General features: G+C 40.0%; 1 protein-coding gene across 9 annotated transcripts in view; it reads right to left on the bottom strand.

Moving 5' to 3' along the window:
- Positions 1-18349, bottom strand: part of CLEC16A (C-type lectin domain containing 16A) — a 149052-nt gene that overhangs the window by 90451 nt on the left and 40252 nt on the right. For 8 of the 9 annotated variants that reach the window (XM_062611837.1, XM_062611830.1, XM_062611832.1 and 5 more), the window contains 4 exons: positions 14783-14903; positions 3483-3634; positions 2579-2783; positions 1014-1181 (listed from right to left, as the gene is read on the bottom strand). In XM_062611837.1, the coding sequence (XP_062467821.1) occupies positions 1014-1181; positions 2579-2783; positions 3483-3634; positions 14783-14903 (646 nt within the window). Of the gene's footprint in view, positions 1-1013; positions 1182-2578; positions 2784-3482; positions 3635-14782; positions 14904-18349 lie in introns of those variants that run through there. The other variant, XM_062611836.1, reaches the window with a different exon arrangement.

Raw genomic sequence — 18349 nt, 5'->3', positions numbered from 1 at the left:
AAAGGAAAGCATAACTTGCTGCTTACAAGTATAATCAAATTAACAGACCATGTGACATTCGCAGAACTCTCAAGCATCACTTAAAGCTGTAGCATTAAGAAATGAATACACAAAGGTAGTAACTACAACTTGTTCAATAATTTTTTTAAAAGGAGCAAAATTACTCTCAAAGTGAAAACCACTCCAAGCCTGATTAAAGGATAAACACAAAGAGATTCCTGTTTAAGTCACTTGGAACTAGGAAACCTCATACACTCATTAGTGAAGAAAAGGGGAGAAGGAAGAGGCCTTTGATATTCATTTTGTAACCAGATGTAAAATAGTGTAGCAATCCAGTTTTATTATACTATTGGCTGTCATAAAATGCATTTCAAAACCACAGCATTTGAAATACTTGATGTTCTGTGCTCGGTTAGTATCAAATAAAACTTCAAAATACTTTTTCCTCCTGAATTGCATGTGCATACAGTGGAAGTTTCCATTTCCTGGAATTCAAAGTAACTATGTGGTTGGTTGAAAAAACTACCTTTAACACCAATTCCAAGCTGATGCTCTGTGCTAATGCTCAGGCTAAGTAGCTGTGGCTCTTTTCTGCTTTGCTACCTCTAAGGTAAATGAAGCAGCGCACAGTATCCCAGCTACTTTCCAAACTGGCAAGAAAATGATCATAACCAAATTAAACGAGGAACTATGCACAACTGACAGACATTGCATAAATACCAAGTATGTGGAACAATTCAAACTAACTCAATTTGTAAAGGAAGGCAACGCATTAAGACACTTCCAGTGTAGTTGGACAAACTGCCAAAGATACTGCTTGTACCATACCTGGACTTCACACCCAGGTATTACTTGTTTCTCCAAGAGTAACTTTTTCCATAAGTCTTATCCTGGAGCTGTGTGTTCAGAAACCTATCACAGTAAGCTTTCCATTGCTCATACAAGTTACAGTTCAGATGTTGCAGATTCAAATCACAAAGCAGAAATTGCTTGTTAAGGAATGCTAATCTTACCTGGAACTTTGTCAACAGATGCAAAAACAGAGCGTTGCACTGTAGGATCACTGCTACCACGCCGTGACTGATCATAAAATCTAAATGGAAGGTGTTGGGCTGTAGCAGAAGAGCTGTGTCCAAAACCCATAATTTCAGTTGAAGGCTGAACAGGAAGATCCAGCAGAACTATGTTTAATCACAATTGATAATTTTTGTTACTCAAAAATACATAAAAGGAAGAGTAGGTGAAAATAAAATTGATAGTTTTCTCAGAATCTTGAGAATGATCCCTATTGTTTGACATAACTTGCCTGCATTTACCTCTTAATTATGGTTACAACTGCATCAGAAAAAGAAGAGACACTGCATTTATGGCAACCTTTCCTACCACTGCTGTCTACACATTCACGCTAAGGAAGCCTCAGAACACAGTGGAGGAGGAAAAAAGGATTAAAGTAAGCTCCTTGCATGAAGTAAGCCACTGAAATTATTTAAAAGATAAAAAAGAAATCTTCTGGTTTTCACTGTACAAATAGTCACTCATTAGTTACAACTGAACACTGCAGAAACTCATGTAAAAAGACAATCTGTCAACTGGCAAAAAAAAAAAAACAAAAAAAACTTTTCCATTACCACTTTACCACTCAACCTGAAATTTTAGTATCAAAATAGACCTGTATTAACCGCAAACTTGCTTTACACTTTTTTACATGAAGCAAGCCATATAGGTATGACATATCTATTCTGTAAAACACTCTTATATTTAGCTTCCTACACAATCATAAGACACTAAAATGATCTTAAACCTTCTATACTCAGAAAAATTCTCTGTCCAACTCAGTAATTTTAATACCAGCTATGACTGTGTTTTTCACAGCTCTGATTAGTTCATTACTGCTACTGGACAATCCAAGCAACTTAGGCAGCTGGTGTCCCTTTTCGTTTGCCCAGCTATTTTCCCTCCTGTATTTCAGAGCTCCCTCTTCTAAACTCTCCAATACATTCAGTTTACTGGTAAGCTTCAATTTATTCTTCAGTCACTTAATATTAGGCTAGTATTTTAATCACTCATTGCTATTTACTCAGATTAATTCTTTCCTTCATATCTTTGCATGCATTTCCTTCACTCACAGAAATATAGCTGCTGACTCAACATTTAGGATTGCTCATTCAAGCATTAAACATTACGATAACGCCACTGGGACACCATCCATCTCAGGACTCAGGCAAGCTGAGTTCCAATTTAGTCCTAAGGCAATAGAACATCTGCTTTTTAAGTAGAGCATTTGAAATTTGAATCACTGAATGACATTTAAAGAGAAATGCTGAGTTTTGGGAGAAGACTGGCAGCTAGTGGCAACAAAACAGGACTCCTTTTTCGTCCTTCCTTTGACACATCTATCATTAAACGTGAAAACACATTTTACTCCAATAAAATCTGTTGCTTGGCAACTAGACATTGGTTTACAGTTTTCTGTGGCACACCACTACTTAGATTTTTCTAACACATGCTTGTGTTACAAAGTGATTTGCTATGACATCCAAGTCTTGTTTCTCAGAATCATTTTGAACTAACGGCTCACCTGCTATCCTCTGCATTTTCATACGGCGAGCTTGGATACGGCCTTTTGCAAGCCGCTGCTTTGCAATAATGCAGCGGATGTGATCCGAAAAAATAAATGTAGCCTGAAGGATAGGGAAGGGCTTAGAATGAGGACTTGAGGCAGGCTTATGAATTATGATGTTCAGAGCTCTACTGTCATCCTCCACTCCTGTCACTTGCATATCCTAAAAAGAAACAGAACGCAAGTTGCTAATAAAAAAGTTTGCATTTTAGAACTATGAATACCAACATTAAAAGAAAACCCTATGAATGGTTCACTAAAGCACCTAGGAACAGTTTCTGTGTTAAGAAAAAGGACTACACAAGTTGTACAGTGTTGAACTTAGCTCGTCAGAAATTAGTACTTAAAGAGATTGTCAGTTTAAAATTCAATTGAGCTATTTGGGCATACCAAGTTTTAAGGAAATACAGTGTTGGCTAAGGCAAGAAAGATACAAATGAGGGAAACTTCTTAAAGCTTTCAAAATAAATTAGAAAAGCACAGATGATTTTGAAGTTACAACCTGTCGTCTTCCCTATCTGTGTAGTAAGACCAGAACTCTGGGAGAGTTCATTATTGTGCTGCTTTGGGACTCAATCCTAATTGTATATGATTCCAGTGTTCAAATGAACACAGCCCAATATATACTGGGGAAGTTAAGTTACCTTATTTTCAAGTTTGTCTTTAGTTAGCTATGTAAACTTCCTCACAAAATCGGAAATAGTTTAAAAGACAAAACCTAAAAAAAAAGACTAGTAACAGAAAAAACAAGTAAGCATGGTACAGAGCTAAAATATATAAGCTAATATTGGCATTACTATTTAGCACAAATGTAGATTTTCAGCCGAGAAAAAGTAACCACCCATATTAGAACTCCTCTTACCTGCAAAAGGCCTGCAAACTTAACAACACCCCATCCAAGTCTGGCAACATCTGGCTCAACCAAGCTCATCTGGTATATATCCACAGCCAGGAACCTTTGAACTTGACCCCCATCCTTTGTTATGACTGTACAAGCAATTAGATCACTGTTATCTGAAGGAAGAAAAAAGAATCCCATAACTTAGCTACTTAAGTTAAGAATTCTGGGGTTTGGTTGTTTTACATAACATAATTTAAATGTATAAAAGTGCAATCATCTTTATAACACACATTTGAAGTTATTCAAGGCTATTTTTTAAAATAAATACTTTGCATTTCCCTACCATATTTCTAGTTATGCAGAAAGGCCAGAATACATTTCAATAGTAGTGGTTGAGGCACCTTACAAGTTATGTATCAGATGTGTATTATAAGTACCTTGCTTTCTCTTACCACCTTCATTACCTTTTAGTATAAAAGGTCACTTCATTTTAGAGGTGAAATTGCAACAGTGTTGATTTCTCTCACTAAGTTAGTCTCAAAGTCTTGTCCAAAGACTGGAGATACCCTCCGTGTAGGAGGCACGGCAGCACTGCAGGCAACTGCCTGTACATCAGTGTAAGCTTCACCTCCATTCTGACACAAGCTCCAATTCTACAGGTTTAAAATCTGACTTTCTGACTGTTGGAAGCCTTTCAGCTTCAAGACTGTAAGGATGCTCCAGATTAACTGAATGAGGATTTTGCCAGTATTTGTTAAGTGAGGTGACATTTTTTTCCTTTACCCGACCAACTTTATTAATTTATACTGAATAAACATACCCTCTCTTAATCATTAATTCTAGCACCCCTCAAACAAGCCCCAACATACAGATTTCGAGCTTTAAATACACCATTCCCTGATTCTCCTGCATCTCCTCAATGCACCTGTCCCAGTTCAAACCATCAATCTTGAAAATCTAAATCACATTCTTTACATCAGAGTATACTAAGTTGCCCATAAACTGGAACTGACACTTCACAGCAGACCTCATCTTAGCTTTTTCCTTTACTTCAAATTGATATGTTCGTTCACATGCTTAATACACACAGATCTTTGTCCTCTTATGTAGTGCAACTTTACAGCAAGTACAAGATTCTATGACCACACTTACTGTCCTTCAGAGTCCATCATCTTTGCAATGCTAGATAGCATTCCACATAATCTGATAGGTTTACCCAGATAATTTGCAGCATTTTAACTATTTGCTGAAGTAATTTTGATTGAGTTTTGTGGTGGTTTGTTGTTTGTTGTTTTTTTTTAGGACAGAAACCGTAGGACTTGAAAGCAATAAGTTCTATATTTTGCTTCTACCTTAGCCAGTTTTTCCACACACTCCTCCTTAGCACTCACTCCTTAGTACTGCTAAGGCATCAACAGACTCAGAAGTTTAGAGTCACTTACTCAAACAGCCTTTCTTAAATGAGGGCTCAATACTATAGGCATCAATTGCTGTTAAGCTGTATAATGCTATTTACCCCTTCCTATTCCACAGACACATAGTATTTTTCAGGATGCTGTATTTTTTACATATGTCTATATACTGACATCAGTTTGATAAACAAGGTAGTCTTCAGTAAAGTAAGTATCTTTTAAAAAGGCTGCCTTCTTATTCAGATTTTTTATATCTATCTGAAGGGAGCTATTCTGACAGAAGGAATTCAACATATCTCTAATACTGAAGTACCTCTAATGCTATCTCCATACTGAATGTTAAGCGCTCTTGCATTCAAAACCCAGCTGTAGCAGTAGTTAACTCTGTATTTCATACTAGACACATCTGTGGGATAGATCCAAGCTACAAGTGGAAGCATACAGTTTTTTGCAGTGGCAGGTCATACAACTACTGACAACAGCCATAAATTATGGTTTGGAAGATGGAGGAAATTCTTTTGTGCACAATACAGCTCAGAAGGTTACCCAGAAAGGTTGTGGAATTTCTATCACCAAAAGTTTTCAAGTTTCAAAAGAATAAAAGAAATATTACTCACAAAACCAACCTCCCCTTCTCCGTAAGAGACCCCTCTCACACCACAACTGAGAAGTCTCTTCCAACTAACACTTCTATTATTCTACCAATTTCCCTTTATCACCAGGATCCATTCAAAATTGACTGGGTAATAGGAGAGAAAAGAAGGAGATATGGAACCCTAATACGCTTAGAAGAAGATAGTTGATGCTAATCCAATGTGAGTTTAGTGTGAGCTTTTGAAATTCAAGAAAAGTTTAATTAATAAATACAACACTGCTACTTTTCTGCAATACGTATGGGATACAATTCAGTTACATGAGGATTGATTACTGTTACCTACTCAGATGCCCTGGAAAGCTCAAGAAATCCATAAAGGTTTAGTAAACTTGACTCTTGGAGCCTATGGGAGCTTTATGACTTTGCAGAGAAGAAGCAGAGACACCAGGAAGAAAATAATAAGAGATCTAAAATCGCAATGTAGGCTATATGTTGAGAAAACAGAATCTTACTCCAATATTATTGTGTCAATGATATTCTATTAATCGAACAATAAAAGATAACAATGCATATTAAATGCATCAAAAGCTCTAAGTTTATGATCCTGAAGTGTATCTGTATTTGTATATATTTTATACTTACACATCCAGAAGTGGTAACAGAGGTACAAATCTAACACATCCCTCCAGAAATTACTTTCTAATACCTAAATTATTTCACCTTTTCATTAATAACTGAAAAGCCTGAAGTTATTATAAAGGTTTCTAAGTCATGGTAAAACAAGAATAATGCAAGTGCCATTTATTCTGTACTGGCCTGTGAATTTAGGCATAAAACACTCAAACATATTTGATTGTATTCCCAGCTTTTTTTTTTTTAAAGCAAAAACCTTAATAATTCAACTAACTCATTTAAAGAATTCCCAGGAGGAAGATTTTAATAAATACATAAATAGTACAAATGGGTAAGAAATTCAATGCAGGGCCAAGTCTAATAGACAAAAGCTACAAGTGGCAGTAGTTCCATGGTGAAAATAAGTGACTAATGAACCTACACAACTGATAGCCTGCCCCTTCACAAGACAAAGTTTCTAATGAAGAACAAACATTTTTCTAGGAATACATTTTGGGTCAAACAGAACTAGCTCCCCAGAAGTCATACGTAATGTACACAATGTTTTTTTCCAAGCCATAGAAACCAGGAAAACACAAGAGAATCCTTATAAATATAGCTGTTAACTGAGAAGAAATTAATTCTCAAACAGTTGGTATGACTAAAAAAGGATGGGCTTATTATGGCCTATCCTCCACACTGCATGAGCTCTTATAGCCAATATCTTTTCTGAGGCAATCTCAGTAACAAAGTATGAGTAACAAAGTCTTATAAGTCTTAATGAGCCCTTAAGGCTTTTCACAGCTGTATTTCAAAACAGGACTCTGGAACATGTCTGGTTACTGCTTATCTTGGGACCCTTCATTTATTGTTCCTTTCGTTCTTTAATCCAATTAGTTCATCAACACATTTATTTCCATCGATACAAGTTTGTGGAACAGCCATATTCTTCTCTAGACCTGAAGAAGCTGGATTTTGACACCTCCAAATAAGTAATGTGAGGTTTCTGAAATCTGTGGATAATTTATTGTGAGATTCTCAACATAGAGACCACAACACCCAATACAGTCATGAAGTTCTCAAATACTGGTTCTGTCTAGTATTTATACAGTTTTTAGTGCAACTGCAAGCAGATTAATGTACTTGAAATAACCCCTGTACATATTCAACTGCCGGACTACAGAAATGCAGTACATAAGGTAAAGAACTTAAAGAGCAGTTGTTTTCCAGAGCAGAAAGTTTTCATTTTAGGTGTGACAAAAACTTCAAGTAAAGCTTTACTGTTAAAGTTTATCAAAGAACATAAAAAACAGTTACTCATTTACTAGTAAACTGTTACAGGAATCTTTTGAGTTTATACAACTGAATATACCCCATTTACATGACTGTTCACAGCTACTGAAGGGTCATAAAGTACAGTCATCCTTTATGACAAAAACAAAGAAAAAATGTGGTTAAACACATTTCCAGTGAACTGATCTGAGCTTACAGCTAATCTATAAACCAGTTATAGATATCCAACCACATTTAGACAAAAATTTCAAGCCCAGTAAACTTAAATACTACTGAAAACTGATCAGGGGATTAAAGTGAACCACAAACTGAATGGTTCACTGACATGACACTGCTGCAAAGAAGTGTACTGCCATTTCCAAGACTAACAGCAATGCTAATTTTTTCCTCGTGCAAAATAAAGCGTGCGACCAGTTCAGACAATACACATCCAAGACATGGATCCAAGATTTCTCTCGACTTTGTCCAAGAAAAATACAACTTTTAGGAAATACAGACCAGGAAGAAGAGTTTGAAAATTTCAACTGCTTGCAGCAAAGAAGATTTAAATTAGGTGGACACACTTGCCTGTGAATACTGTACTATATGAAGTCTTTACAAATATAACAGCTAGTTTAGGAGACGGTCTAAATGTGCCTCACCTACCTCAGGGTCTGATCTTTAATGATTTTATAATTTACAGTCATGATAATTCTAGAAATCATCTGTAGACACTAAAAGCTCTTACAGAAAACTTTCAGCACTTTGTGTGCTTAGCTGGCAGTCTAAAATAAGCATTAGGTTGCAGATAGTAAATGTACCACCTCCCACTTTACATAAAAAAACTTCCAACAACATGTAGCCCATTTGGTATGCTATTCTTCTTTACTACTAAGTTATATTCCTGGGAATATATTTAATAGAATAAAAAAATTATATGCCCTATGACAAAACCTCTTGACAACGTCTCCAAATATCTGTCGGGGGGGGGTAAAGAAGCTGAAGCCAGTGGTATCCAACAAGATGTGAAGCACTGAGCACAAAATGAACCACAGGAAATTTCACAGAAACAGCGGGGTGGGAGGGGGGAGCAAACAACAACAAACCCCACAACCCTTTCCTTATTGTGAAGGTGGTCAAACAGTAAAACAGGTTGCCCAGAAACACTGTGGAATCTCCATCCTCAACATGGATAACCTGACCGGTGAGGGCCCTAGGCAACTTACTCTACCTGACCTTGCTTTGAGCACAGAAGTCAACTAGACGGTCTCCAGAGGTTCCTTCCAACCTCAATTATTCTATGATAGATTTTCCTCAAATCTTATTGAAAAAAACATTGATTATGATATTATTTATAAAGCCTATTTATTTGGTAGAGACAAGAGTGAACAAGGAGTCTTACCTATAATATTAATTTTTCCTGTTTTAGCAAAGAAATAATGGCTTTAAACGTACCATCATTTACCTCTTGGCCACGGCATTTAAAACATTGCCACTAATAGAATCAGCAGCCTGAAACCAAGCCCCACGACTGTTAATTTGAGCTGCCAGTGAACTTCACACAAACAGTGAAATGCTGAACAAGATTAAAAAGCCACCTACATGAGACACCTACAAACTCACATGCAGCCTAAGGCAGGCAGTTATCACATAATACACGAGTGCTTCAAAACTATTTACAGTAAAAAACAACTCTGAAAAGTAGCAGTATATATCATTGTGGTAGCAGCATACCTAGCAAGATGGAATGAACCTTCTATGGAATACCTGACTCATTTCTAAACACAGTCATATAGAGCACTGACAACCTTGCAATTAAAAGGATTACAATAAACATATGTACATCAAAACATTAAAATGACTCTATACAAGAAACTTTAACCTTTCTTATCAATCTCCCATGAAACACCAGCATTGCATTCGGTATGGGGGGAGAAGGCATTTTGATAACATGTTTTGCAAGAGATTTTAAAATCCAAATGGTAGCTGAAGTAATTCCTGGATCTTATCAACTTCTACTTCTTGTCAACGTATGTATACAAATGAGCATAACCACTGGAGTTATCTAATGTTCAGAAAAATTTAAAAAGCACTGTCAAAATATAGATTGAGGAGAATTTGTCTGATTGAAAATATCTCCAATGTTATAATTGAAAAAAAGGCACACAAGTATAATTTCTTGGGTCATGTTTTGTCAGCTGTTAAGTCTCCTCCCAGGATACAGCACCAAGCAATAGCATACTGAAATACTGATATTCTCTTCTCTACTGGACTTGAGCTGGTTTTCCCTTTATTGGGGTAATTAATATTTTGATGGACTTGATGCACAGAAAGGTCTCTGAGATACTGGACATAATCATATAACATCTACTATGGCAACTAGGGCAACTATTTTTTTAGCTGAAGTAAGATCAACAGGCATTTAAACATAAGACAATAAAAAATTTAACATCTAAAACATCAAGCACCCCCCTTTTTTTCTTTTTAAAGAACAAGAACCTTCAAAGATTAAACCCCTAGCAAATACACACACTATTTTAGCAATCACATGCCCTCTAAAGTTACAAATCATACCTCCAAGCTCTTAATAAAAGAACTGCCTGAACAGAAGTTAATTACTTATAGAACTTGACTAACATCAATATATCAAAATCTTCTAGGTCCTGATTACAGGCAATGGAGTTAATACTATTTATATTGTCATGTGCTTTCTTTTAAATTCTAGCCTAAAAGTACACTCTTCTACATACAATTCGTTACTTGCTGAGGTGAGTAGCTCGAGAGAGGACGCCTTCCAACACCGGAGGGGGGGGAGATCAGCGTCCAGGAGCCTCAACTCAGAGCGACAAGAGCCACCGAGGGAGCCTCAAGCCCTCGACAGGACCTGCCCAGGAGCCGGCAGCTCAGCTGACGAGAGCGAGCAGCTGACTCACACGGGGCGGAGCCAGGAGGAACGGCGGCACCAGCCCTGAGTGGTTAAAAACCTGCCCCAGGGAACGCGAGCGATCAGAAGCGCGGCAAACAGAGCGGGTCGAGGCAGTTCGCGCGGGCAGGCGAGCGGGATGGTGAGCACTCGTCGTATGAACAGGACCCGGTCTGGGAGCTCTGCCCTCGCTGCCCCGGCGGTGGCCAGCGTAGGCACCCAGACAGAGCCGACGAGAGGGGAGGCTGCAGTGCAGAGCTCGGGGTGCAGAGAGTGCCTGCACTGGTCTGGTGAGGGGAGGGTGCACAATGGGCAGGGCTGCACTCGGTGCTCCCTGGTGGAGGTCCTCCTGCAGCAGGGGCTGAGCTGCGGGATGCTGTTAATAGACTGCGAGATGTCAGGGAAGCTGAGAGGAAGCAGGAATGCTTGCTCCCGGCCCAAACTGTGCAGGGGCCTTGAGCTTCACCTCTAGCTCATGGAGGAAAGAAGGAGGCCGTTAACCTGGGAAGCTGGGAATTAGTGACAAAAAAAAAAAAAAAAAAAAGAAGGAAAAGGACAACCAAAAGCAAGGGGCTTCCCCCTAAATCCCCTGTCCCCACGCAGAACCGCTTTGCTGTCCTGCAGGGGGCTAATGAGGAAGTGCACTCGAGCCAAAAACAGCCGGCTGATGGACTGCTAAAGAAGATCTCTAATGGTGCTGCCAGGAAAAAGCGGTGGGTCGTAGTAGTAGGGGACTCTACACTGAAAAGGACAGAAGCACTTGTCTGCCGGCCAGACCCCCTCTCAGGGGAGGTGTGTTGCCTACCGGGGGCACGGATCAGGGATGTGCCAGAGAGGCTGCCTGCTCTTGTAAGTCCCACAGACTGGTGATACATGTGGGTGCTAGGGATATAGACAGTAGTAGCCTGTGTAACATAAAGAAGGACTACAGAGCCCTGGAGGAGGTGGTTAGGGGCTCTGGAGCTCAGGTGGTCTTTTCATCAATTCTCCAGGGTACAGGGGAGGACCTAAAAAAAGCTAGGAGGATTAACCAAGTTAATAAATGGTTAGAAGGGTGGTGTCACAGTCAGGGGTTTGGGTGTCTTGAACACAGGAACCAAGCTTGTAGGCCAGGTCTAGTGGGGACTGGTGGAGCTGGTCTAAGGGAAAGAGCAGTTTTGGTAGGAGGCTTGCCAGACTGGTCAAGGAGGCTTTGAACTAGATGTGTTGGGAGAGGGGGGCATCATTCCATCCCAACACACCCAGTCAGTTGCCAGAACCTATAATAAATGCTTGGAGCAATGTAGATACCCCAGCCGTTCCAGCCAATAAGCCGGCTTCAGTTGGAGCTCAGCTCACATGCCTCTATACAAATGCCCATAGCATGGGGAACAAACAAGAGTAATTAGAGATGTGTGCACGTCTATGGGGGTATGATACAATAGACATCACAGAAACATGGTGGGATGGCTCCTACAACTAGAGTGTTGGAATGGAAGGTTACAGGCTCTTTAGGAAAGACAGGCCTGGCAGGTGGGGAGGGGGAGTTGCCCTTTATGTTAGGGATAGTCTGGAGAGTATGGAACTCTGTCTGGGGACAGGTGAGCAGTGCACAGAGAGTTTGTGGGTCAGGGTTAAAGGGAATATAGCTATGGGAGACATTACGGTGGGGATCTGTTACAGACCGCCTGATCAAGGAGAACCTGCGGATGAAGCACTCCATAGACAGATAGGAAAAGCTTCACACTCACAGGCTCTTGTTCTCATGGGTGACTTCAACCACCCTGACATCTGTTGGAAGGACGGTACGGCCCGGCACAGGCAATCCAGGAGGTTCCTCGATTGTGTAGCCTGGCACAAGCAATCCAGGAGGTTCCTCGATTGTGTAGCCTGGCACAAGCAATCCAGGAGGTTCCTCGATTGTGTAGAAGACACCTTCCTTCTGCAAGTAATGGAGGAGCCAACAAGGAGAGGTGCCATGGTTGACCTTGTGCTCACCAACAGGGAAGGGCTCGTTGGAAATGTGACACTCCAGGGCAGCCTTGGATGCAGTGATCATGAGATGCTCGAATTTGAGATCCTCAGGACAGTGAGAAGAGCGTGCAGCAAGCTGACTGCCCTGGACTTCAAAAGAGCAGACTTTAGACTCTTCAGGAACCTGCTTCGGAAGGTTCCATGGGATACAGCCCTAGAGGGCAGAGGGGCCGAAGACTGTTGGTTGATATTCAAGGATCACCTGCTGCAAGCTCAGGAGTGTTGCATCCCAACCAGAAGGAAGTGCAGCAGGAGGGCCAGGAGACCTCCTTGGATGGATAAGGAGCTCCTGAGGAAAATTCAAATGAAAAAAAGAGGCTTATAATAAGTGGAAGCAAGGACAGGTGGCATGGGAAGAGTACAGGGATGTTGTCCGAGAAGCTAGGGACCAGGTTAGGAAAGCTAAGGCCCAGTTAGAATTAAACTTAGCTAGAGGTATTAAGGATAACAGGAAGGGATTCTACAGGTACATAGCAAATAAAAAAAAGACTAGGGAGAATGTAGGGCACCTCAGGAAGCTCTTGGGAGAATTGGCTACTCTGGATTTGGAGAAGGCTGAGGTTCTGAATGACTTCTTTGCCTCGGTCTTCACTGGCAAAGGCTCTGACCAAACCACCCAAGTCTTGGAAGGCAGATGCAGGGACTGTGAGAATGAAGACCTTGCGTCCACTGTAGGAGAGGATCTGGTTCGAGACCATCTAAAAAATCTGAACGTGCGCAACTCCATGGGTCCTGATGAGATCCATCCCCGGGTCCTGAAGGAGCTGGCAAATGAAGTTGTGAAGCCGCTGGCCATCATATTTGAGAAATCATGGCAGTCAGGTGAAGTTCCCAATGACTGGAAAAAGGGAAATATAACCCCCATTTTCAAGAAGGGGAAAATGGATGACCCAGGGAATTACAGACCAGTCAGTCTCACCTCTGTGCCTGGCAAATTCTTGGAGCAGATTCTCCTGGAAGGCATGCTAAGGCACATGAAAATCAACAAGGTGCTTGGTGACAGCCAGCATGGCTTCACTAAGGGGAAATCCTGCCTGACCAATATGGTGGCCTTCTATGATGGGGCTACAGAACTGATGGACAGGGGTAGCGCAGTTGATGTCATCTACCTGGACTTGTGCAAAGCATTCAACACTGTCCCACACGACATCCTTGTCTCTAAATTGGAGAGACATCAATTTGATGGATGGACCACTCAGTGGATAAAGAACTGGCTGGATGGCCGCACACAAAGAGTTGTGGTCAATGGCTCAATGTCCAGCTGGAGACCAGTAACAAGTGGCGTCCCTCAGGGATCGGTGTTGGGACCGGTCTTGTTTAACATCTTTGTTGGTGACATGGACAGTGGGATTGAGTGCGCCCTCAGCAAGTTTGCTGATGACACCAAGCTGTGTGGTTCGGTTGATACGCTGGAGGGAAGGAATGCCATCCAGAGGGACCTTGACACGCTTGTGAGGTGGGCTGATGCCAACTTCATGAATTTTAACCATGACAAGTGCAAGGTCCTACACCTGGGTGGGAGCAATCCCAGGCACAGCTAAAGGTTGGGCAAAGAGATTCAAAGCAGCCCTGCGGAGAAGGACTTGGGGGTGTTGGTTGATGAGAAAATGAACATGAGCTGCCAGTGTGCGCTTGCAGCCCAGAAAGCCAACCGTATCCTGGGCTGCATCAAAAGGCGCAAACAAACAATGTCAGTGCTGGAGACAGTGGAACTACAGCTTTATGATTTAGTCTGGACTCTAGAAATTGTACTGTTTAGTAACACTGAAGGTCATCTGAAGATGTATATTTGATATTAAATAAACACATGTATATTGACTTTGTAGACAAATATATACTTCATGATTCTATTCCTTCCAACTCTTTTGGATTTATTTTTTTTTCTCTCCATGATACTGCAGAAAAAAGGTACTTCACCTTTACTTCATAATAAGTACTACTTAGTATCCCAATGAAATTCTGGACATTACAGACTGATTCCCCTTGGGAATAGCTTAGTATCCTGTCCAACTATGGGAGTATACCTTCCACACACCAACTTGAAAATGACAGAAGAGATGTGAAGTAAAAGAACTCTGGGGGATGGACAGGACAGGGTAACAATGACACACACACATGATGGTGACCAAATCCCAGTATTAGTAAACCAGCACAGTGTAGCTGTTGGAGCAATTACCTCTAGCCTCTTAAAATTAATTGCTTAAGTGAAAGCAGGATAAAAGAAAATCCTCCTAGGATCAGTTCATTTAGGAAACTAATGTACCAGGAAATCAGACAAATGAGACAATCTTTTCTGTGCTAATATTTAAACCCTGGAACATTTATTAACAGCTTCTTACAACAAACAAACAAAAAAACCACCACAAGAAGTGCTCCAAATCCAGCAGAAAACAAACTTTTGCAATGTAGCAATATAACTTAAAAAAAAAAAACAATCAAAGGCCAACAGTTTTTCCAAGTCATGGACTATTTGAGAAATCAAGGGACTACTTACTCAAGTCAAGAACATCATCCGCCTTTATCAGATCTCCCTCCCTTGTGAGTGGTAACTGAGTTTCTGGCTCGTCTCGTAGGTGCAGTGATAGTGAACGGAGCATAAAGAAAACTCTGATTGCCTGGAGAAATTGGAAAAAGAATATTACAGTATTGCTGCATGCAATACTACAGGTTTTAGCAGAGTCTTACATACGTATACTTGCTTTCACATCTTGGGAGTATGCTGCGGTGCAGTAAATCTATTTTTTAAAATGGGAAAGCAGAATGGAATTTCAAAGTCAGTTAAAAAGGACATGGAAGAAGTTAAAACATACTATTTATTTTTAATGAAGTAGAAGAAGCAGAACTTTTATCCCACTGGCACACTTACACAGAGTGTGACTGACAGGCAAATGATTACAAGAGTTATTAAAGCAGAACCAACAATATTAGACTTTATTTAGCATTATTTGAAGACTAATAGTACTTATATGTACACTACAGACAACCATACAAGCAACCTTCAGAGACTCTCACAATTTGAACTTTAAACAGTAAATAAGTCTTCTGTCGGAGTCTAGCCAAGACATTTACAAGTTTCAGAGAAAACTGTGGATTTTTGAGTTTTAATTTGCTGTGTTCATCAAAACTAATCATCTGCAATACAGCATTCTCAGAGAACTTCATCTACATTCTCAGAAGGTCTATATGAGGGCAAAGCATTCTAAAAGCTGCACCAGTCCCAAGAAATTTCCAACAGATGCTGTGAGAAATTAATATCCTTGGTTTCATTTAGAAATCAATGACAAATAGTATGCAAAGACGAGACAAAGTGCCAAAAAAGTGTCATCATTAGCCACATTTTGAAAAGCACCACTTATAATCCTCTTCCCTCAAAAGAACTGTATTTTCAGTACAGCAAATGAAAAAAAAAATAAATTATTACTTCTGGTGTTTTGGTTTTAAAACAGTTTCTACATAGTAATTCTGTGGCATAGTGTAAATTAACTGCTGCCTTACAGTAAAAGCACTGAATTCATGGAACAGCTGCAGTGCCTAGGAACCCCCAGAATGCAGGAAGTATTAGGAAAAACAAATCTAAACTGGTTTAACACAAAACCTTTCAGCCCTGCATTTTTAAAACCAACAAAACTGTGGCTCCTGTGAAGCAGAAATGAATGCTTGGTGGTTAATATACTGGTGGTGCTTTCAGAAACTTCTGACAGAACAGGGATGAAGAGAAGGAAGCCATGTATCTGGCTCTTCCATAAACCGTCCCAGAGCAGATCAATGTGGTATACTGTTGAAATCTAACAGGGCAAAATGGTGATTCTGAGCAGAAAATGTCAAGGGTATCTAACAAAACCATGATATTAACACTGCCTTATGAATAACAGCAGAGACACTTCCTCATGGGGCATGATCTCTCCCATTTAGGCAGGCTACATATTGTGCATTTACTGAAATTAAACAGGATCACTTACTATAACGCAGCTTTACTACCAGATGCTTCAAGAGGAATTCATGGTATTGGCTTTAAGTTTCCAAGTTCAATCAAGAACAGCAACATCCTTGCATATTTGGTAACTCAAAGAAGTCAAATCCACCAGGGGTTTAAAAATTCAGAGGGCAGCTATCACTTAGCTTGCTTTCACTCTTTCCCTCCTACACAGAGGATTAGTTTTCTTCACATTCCCTATAAAACCAACGTCACTCATCTCCAAACATGTAATCATATTTACTACAGGAATGGGTAAAAAAGTTAGAATCTTAGCCTTTGCAAGGAAAGAATAATCAAGAACATCAGATGAAAAGGGAACTACACTGTGCTTCCTGCAATACTGGCAGCCCTTGCTTTGCTAGCAGCACCAATATAAACACAAAAAAACGTGATTTGTGACTTCCTATAGCAGTTTATTAGATCTCAATAAAACAGCAGAGCAGTGGCCTAGAATTTCTTTCAGCTGACTTCTGTTTTCTTGGTTAAGTAGGAACAAATATGAATTGCTATCTAAACTAAAGAACTACACATTATGATGAGGTATACCCTGCACTGATTCCTTCATTCATATACATACAACAGGCAAAGAAACAGCAGTTTTAAGGGAAACCTTCCAGTATCTTCCTACATTCCCATGAACTAGCATTCTCACAGGTAGCTCAAAACCTTCTCTCAAAGCCTTTGCTATGCACTCCAAAGTGCAGAGGCGCATGACCCATACCGTTCGTGGCTTCCCAAATCAGCATGTAAGTGAGTTTGCATTATTCTAGGTGATTGGTAGCAACACCATCTTTAGGACTACAGAAATCAGACGAAGAGATGCAACCAACAAACAGTAACCAAATTGCCAGCAATTGCAAAGATTATCTGATTCTGGGCAGAAGGCTCAATAAAGTAGTAACAGCTGGTTTCAGAAAGCAGCCTAGAAACTTATGGTCATTTTAAAGCTTCAAGTCAGAGGGGTTGGCTGTCTGGATTTTGGAGATGTGCCTTTGATAACTCGAGAGTTCTGATTTCTGAGAGTTCCTGCTAAAATTAAAGAGCAAAAGACCTGCCACTTAGAGGTACTTCCCATAGCAAAAGAAATGACAGCCTAAAAGGATCTGATCACTAACAGTTAAGAACTCATGATGTAATCAAAGTACAGGACTTTTTCACTTGCTAGTGAAATAAAGCATTTTTAGAATCGTGTCATGGGATTCTCTGAATTGAGTCACTATCCATTTGAACCTGTCAGGAAAAAGGACTTCCAGCAGGTTAAGTGGCAGCAGCAAGATACACTTTGTCACAAGATACACCTGAAGTTCAGCGTATTGCTATGGCAATTCAGCCTAGGAGAGCCTAGCAGGAAAAATGTAGCACAGGAATACTAACAAACTCTAAACCTTCTAGAGCAATACAATCAGGGGAAAGAGGACCAACAAAGAAGCATTCTGGGAGCTCTTGCTGACAAGAAAGACCCTTCGATCCCAAAGGATTTACAGGAATATTGATTTCAAATTTCCACCAACAGAAGTTAAGCTACTCCTTACTTAGCATATGAAAAACCATGAAGCAATCATTTTCTATTAACACATTTCTAAGAATCATTTTGTTCAATGTCTTAGAGGATATTCTATGAAACATTTTTGCTTTCTAAGAACAATACTTTCCAAGATAATCCACTGTATTTTATCAAACTTCCTGTGATAACAAAAGTTTCATGGCTTATAAGAAGTAATTATAGCAAAAGTTTTCTGAAGATTCCCGGAAATACGTTTTTTTCTTCAAGAGCACTTGAATATACTTATGCAGACATGCAAGTGCAAAGCTACCCGAAGAACAACACTTTTCAGATGACAATGTTGTGCAATAAGATATCTTAAAGACTTACTGGCACCACAAGGCTTATTATGACACTGCCAGATAAGAGCCAAGAAGGGATTATCCTAAGCATGCTGATAACAATGCTGTTATTCAGGTCAGTTATCACCTCTACAATTTGCTTTTTTTCTCCTCACTCTCAAGACTCCTATCATGAATTATTCCAGCAAGATGAACACTCCTGAGTAGATTGTTTGGGTTTTTGTTTTCCAATATCTAAGA

Source organism: Pezoporus occidentalis, unplaced genomic scaffold (assembly GCF_034315485.1).
Source record: "Pezoporus occidentalis ecotype Australia unplaced genomic scaffold, CSIRO_AGI_Poc_V1 ctg158, whole genome shotgun sequence".
Lineage (NCBI taxonomy): Eukaryota > Metazoa > Chordata > Aves > Psittaciformes > Psittacidae > Pezoporus > Pezoporus occidentalis.
Note: the sequence above shows the minus strand (reverse complement) of the source record. Positions and strands in the feature narration are given on the sequence as shown.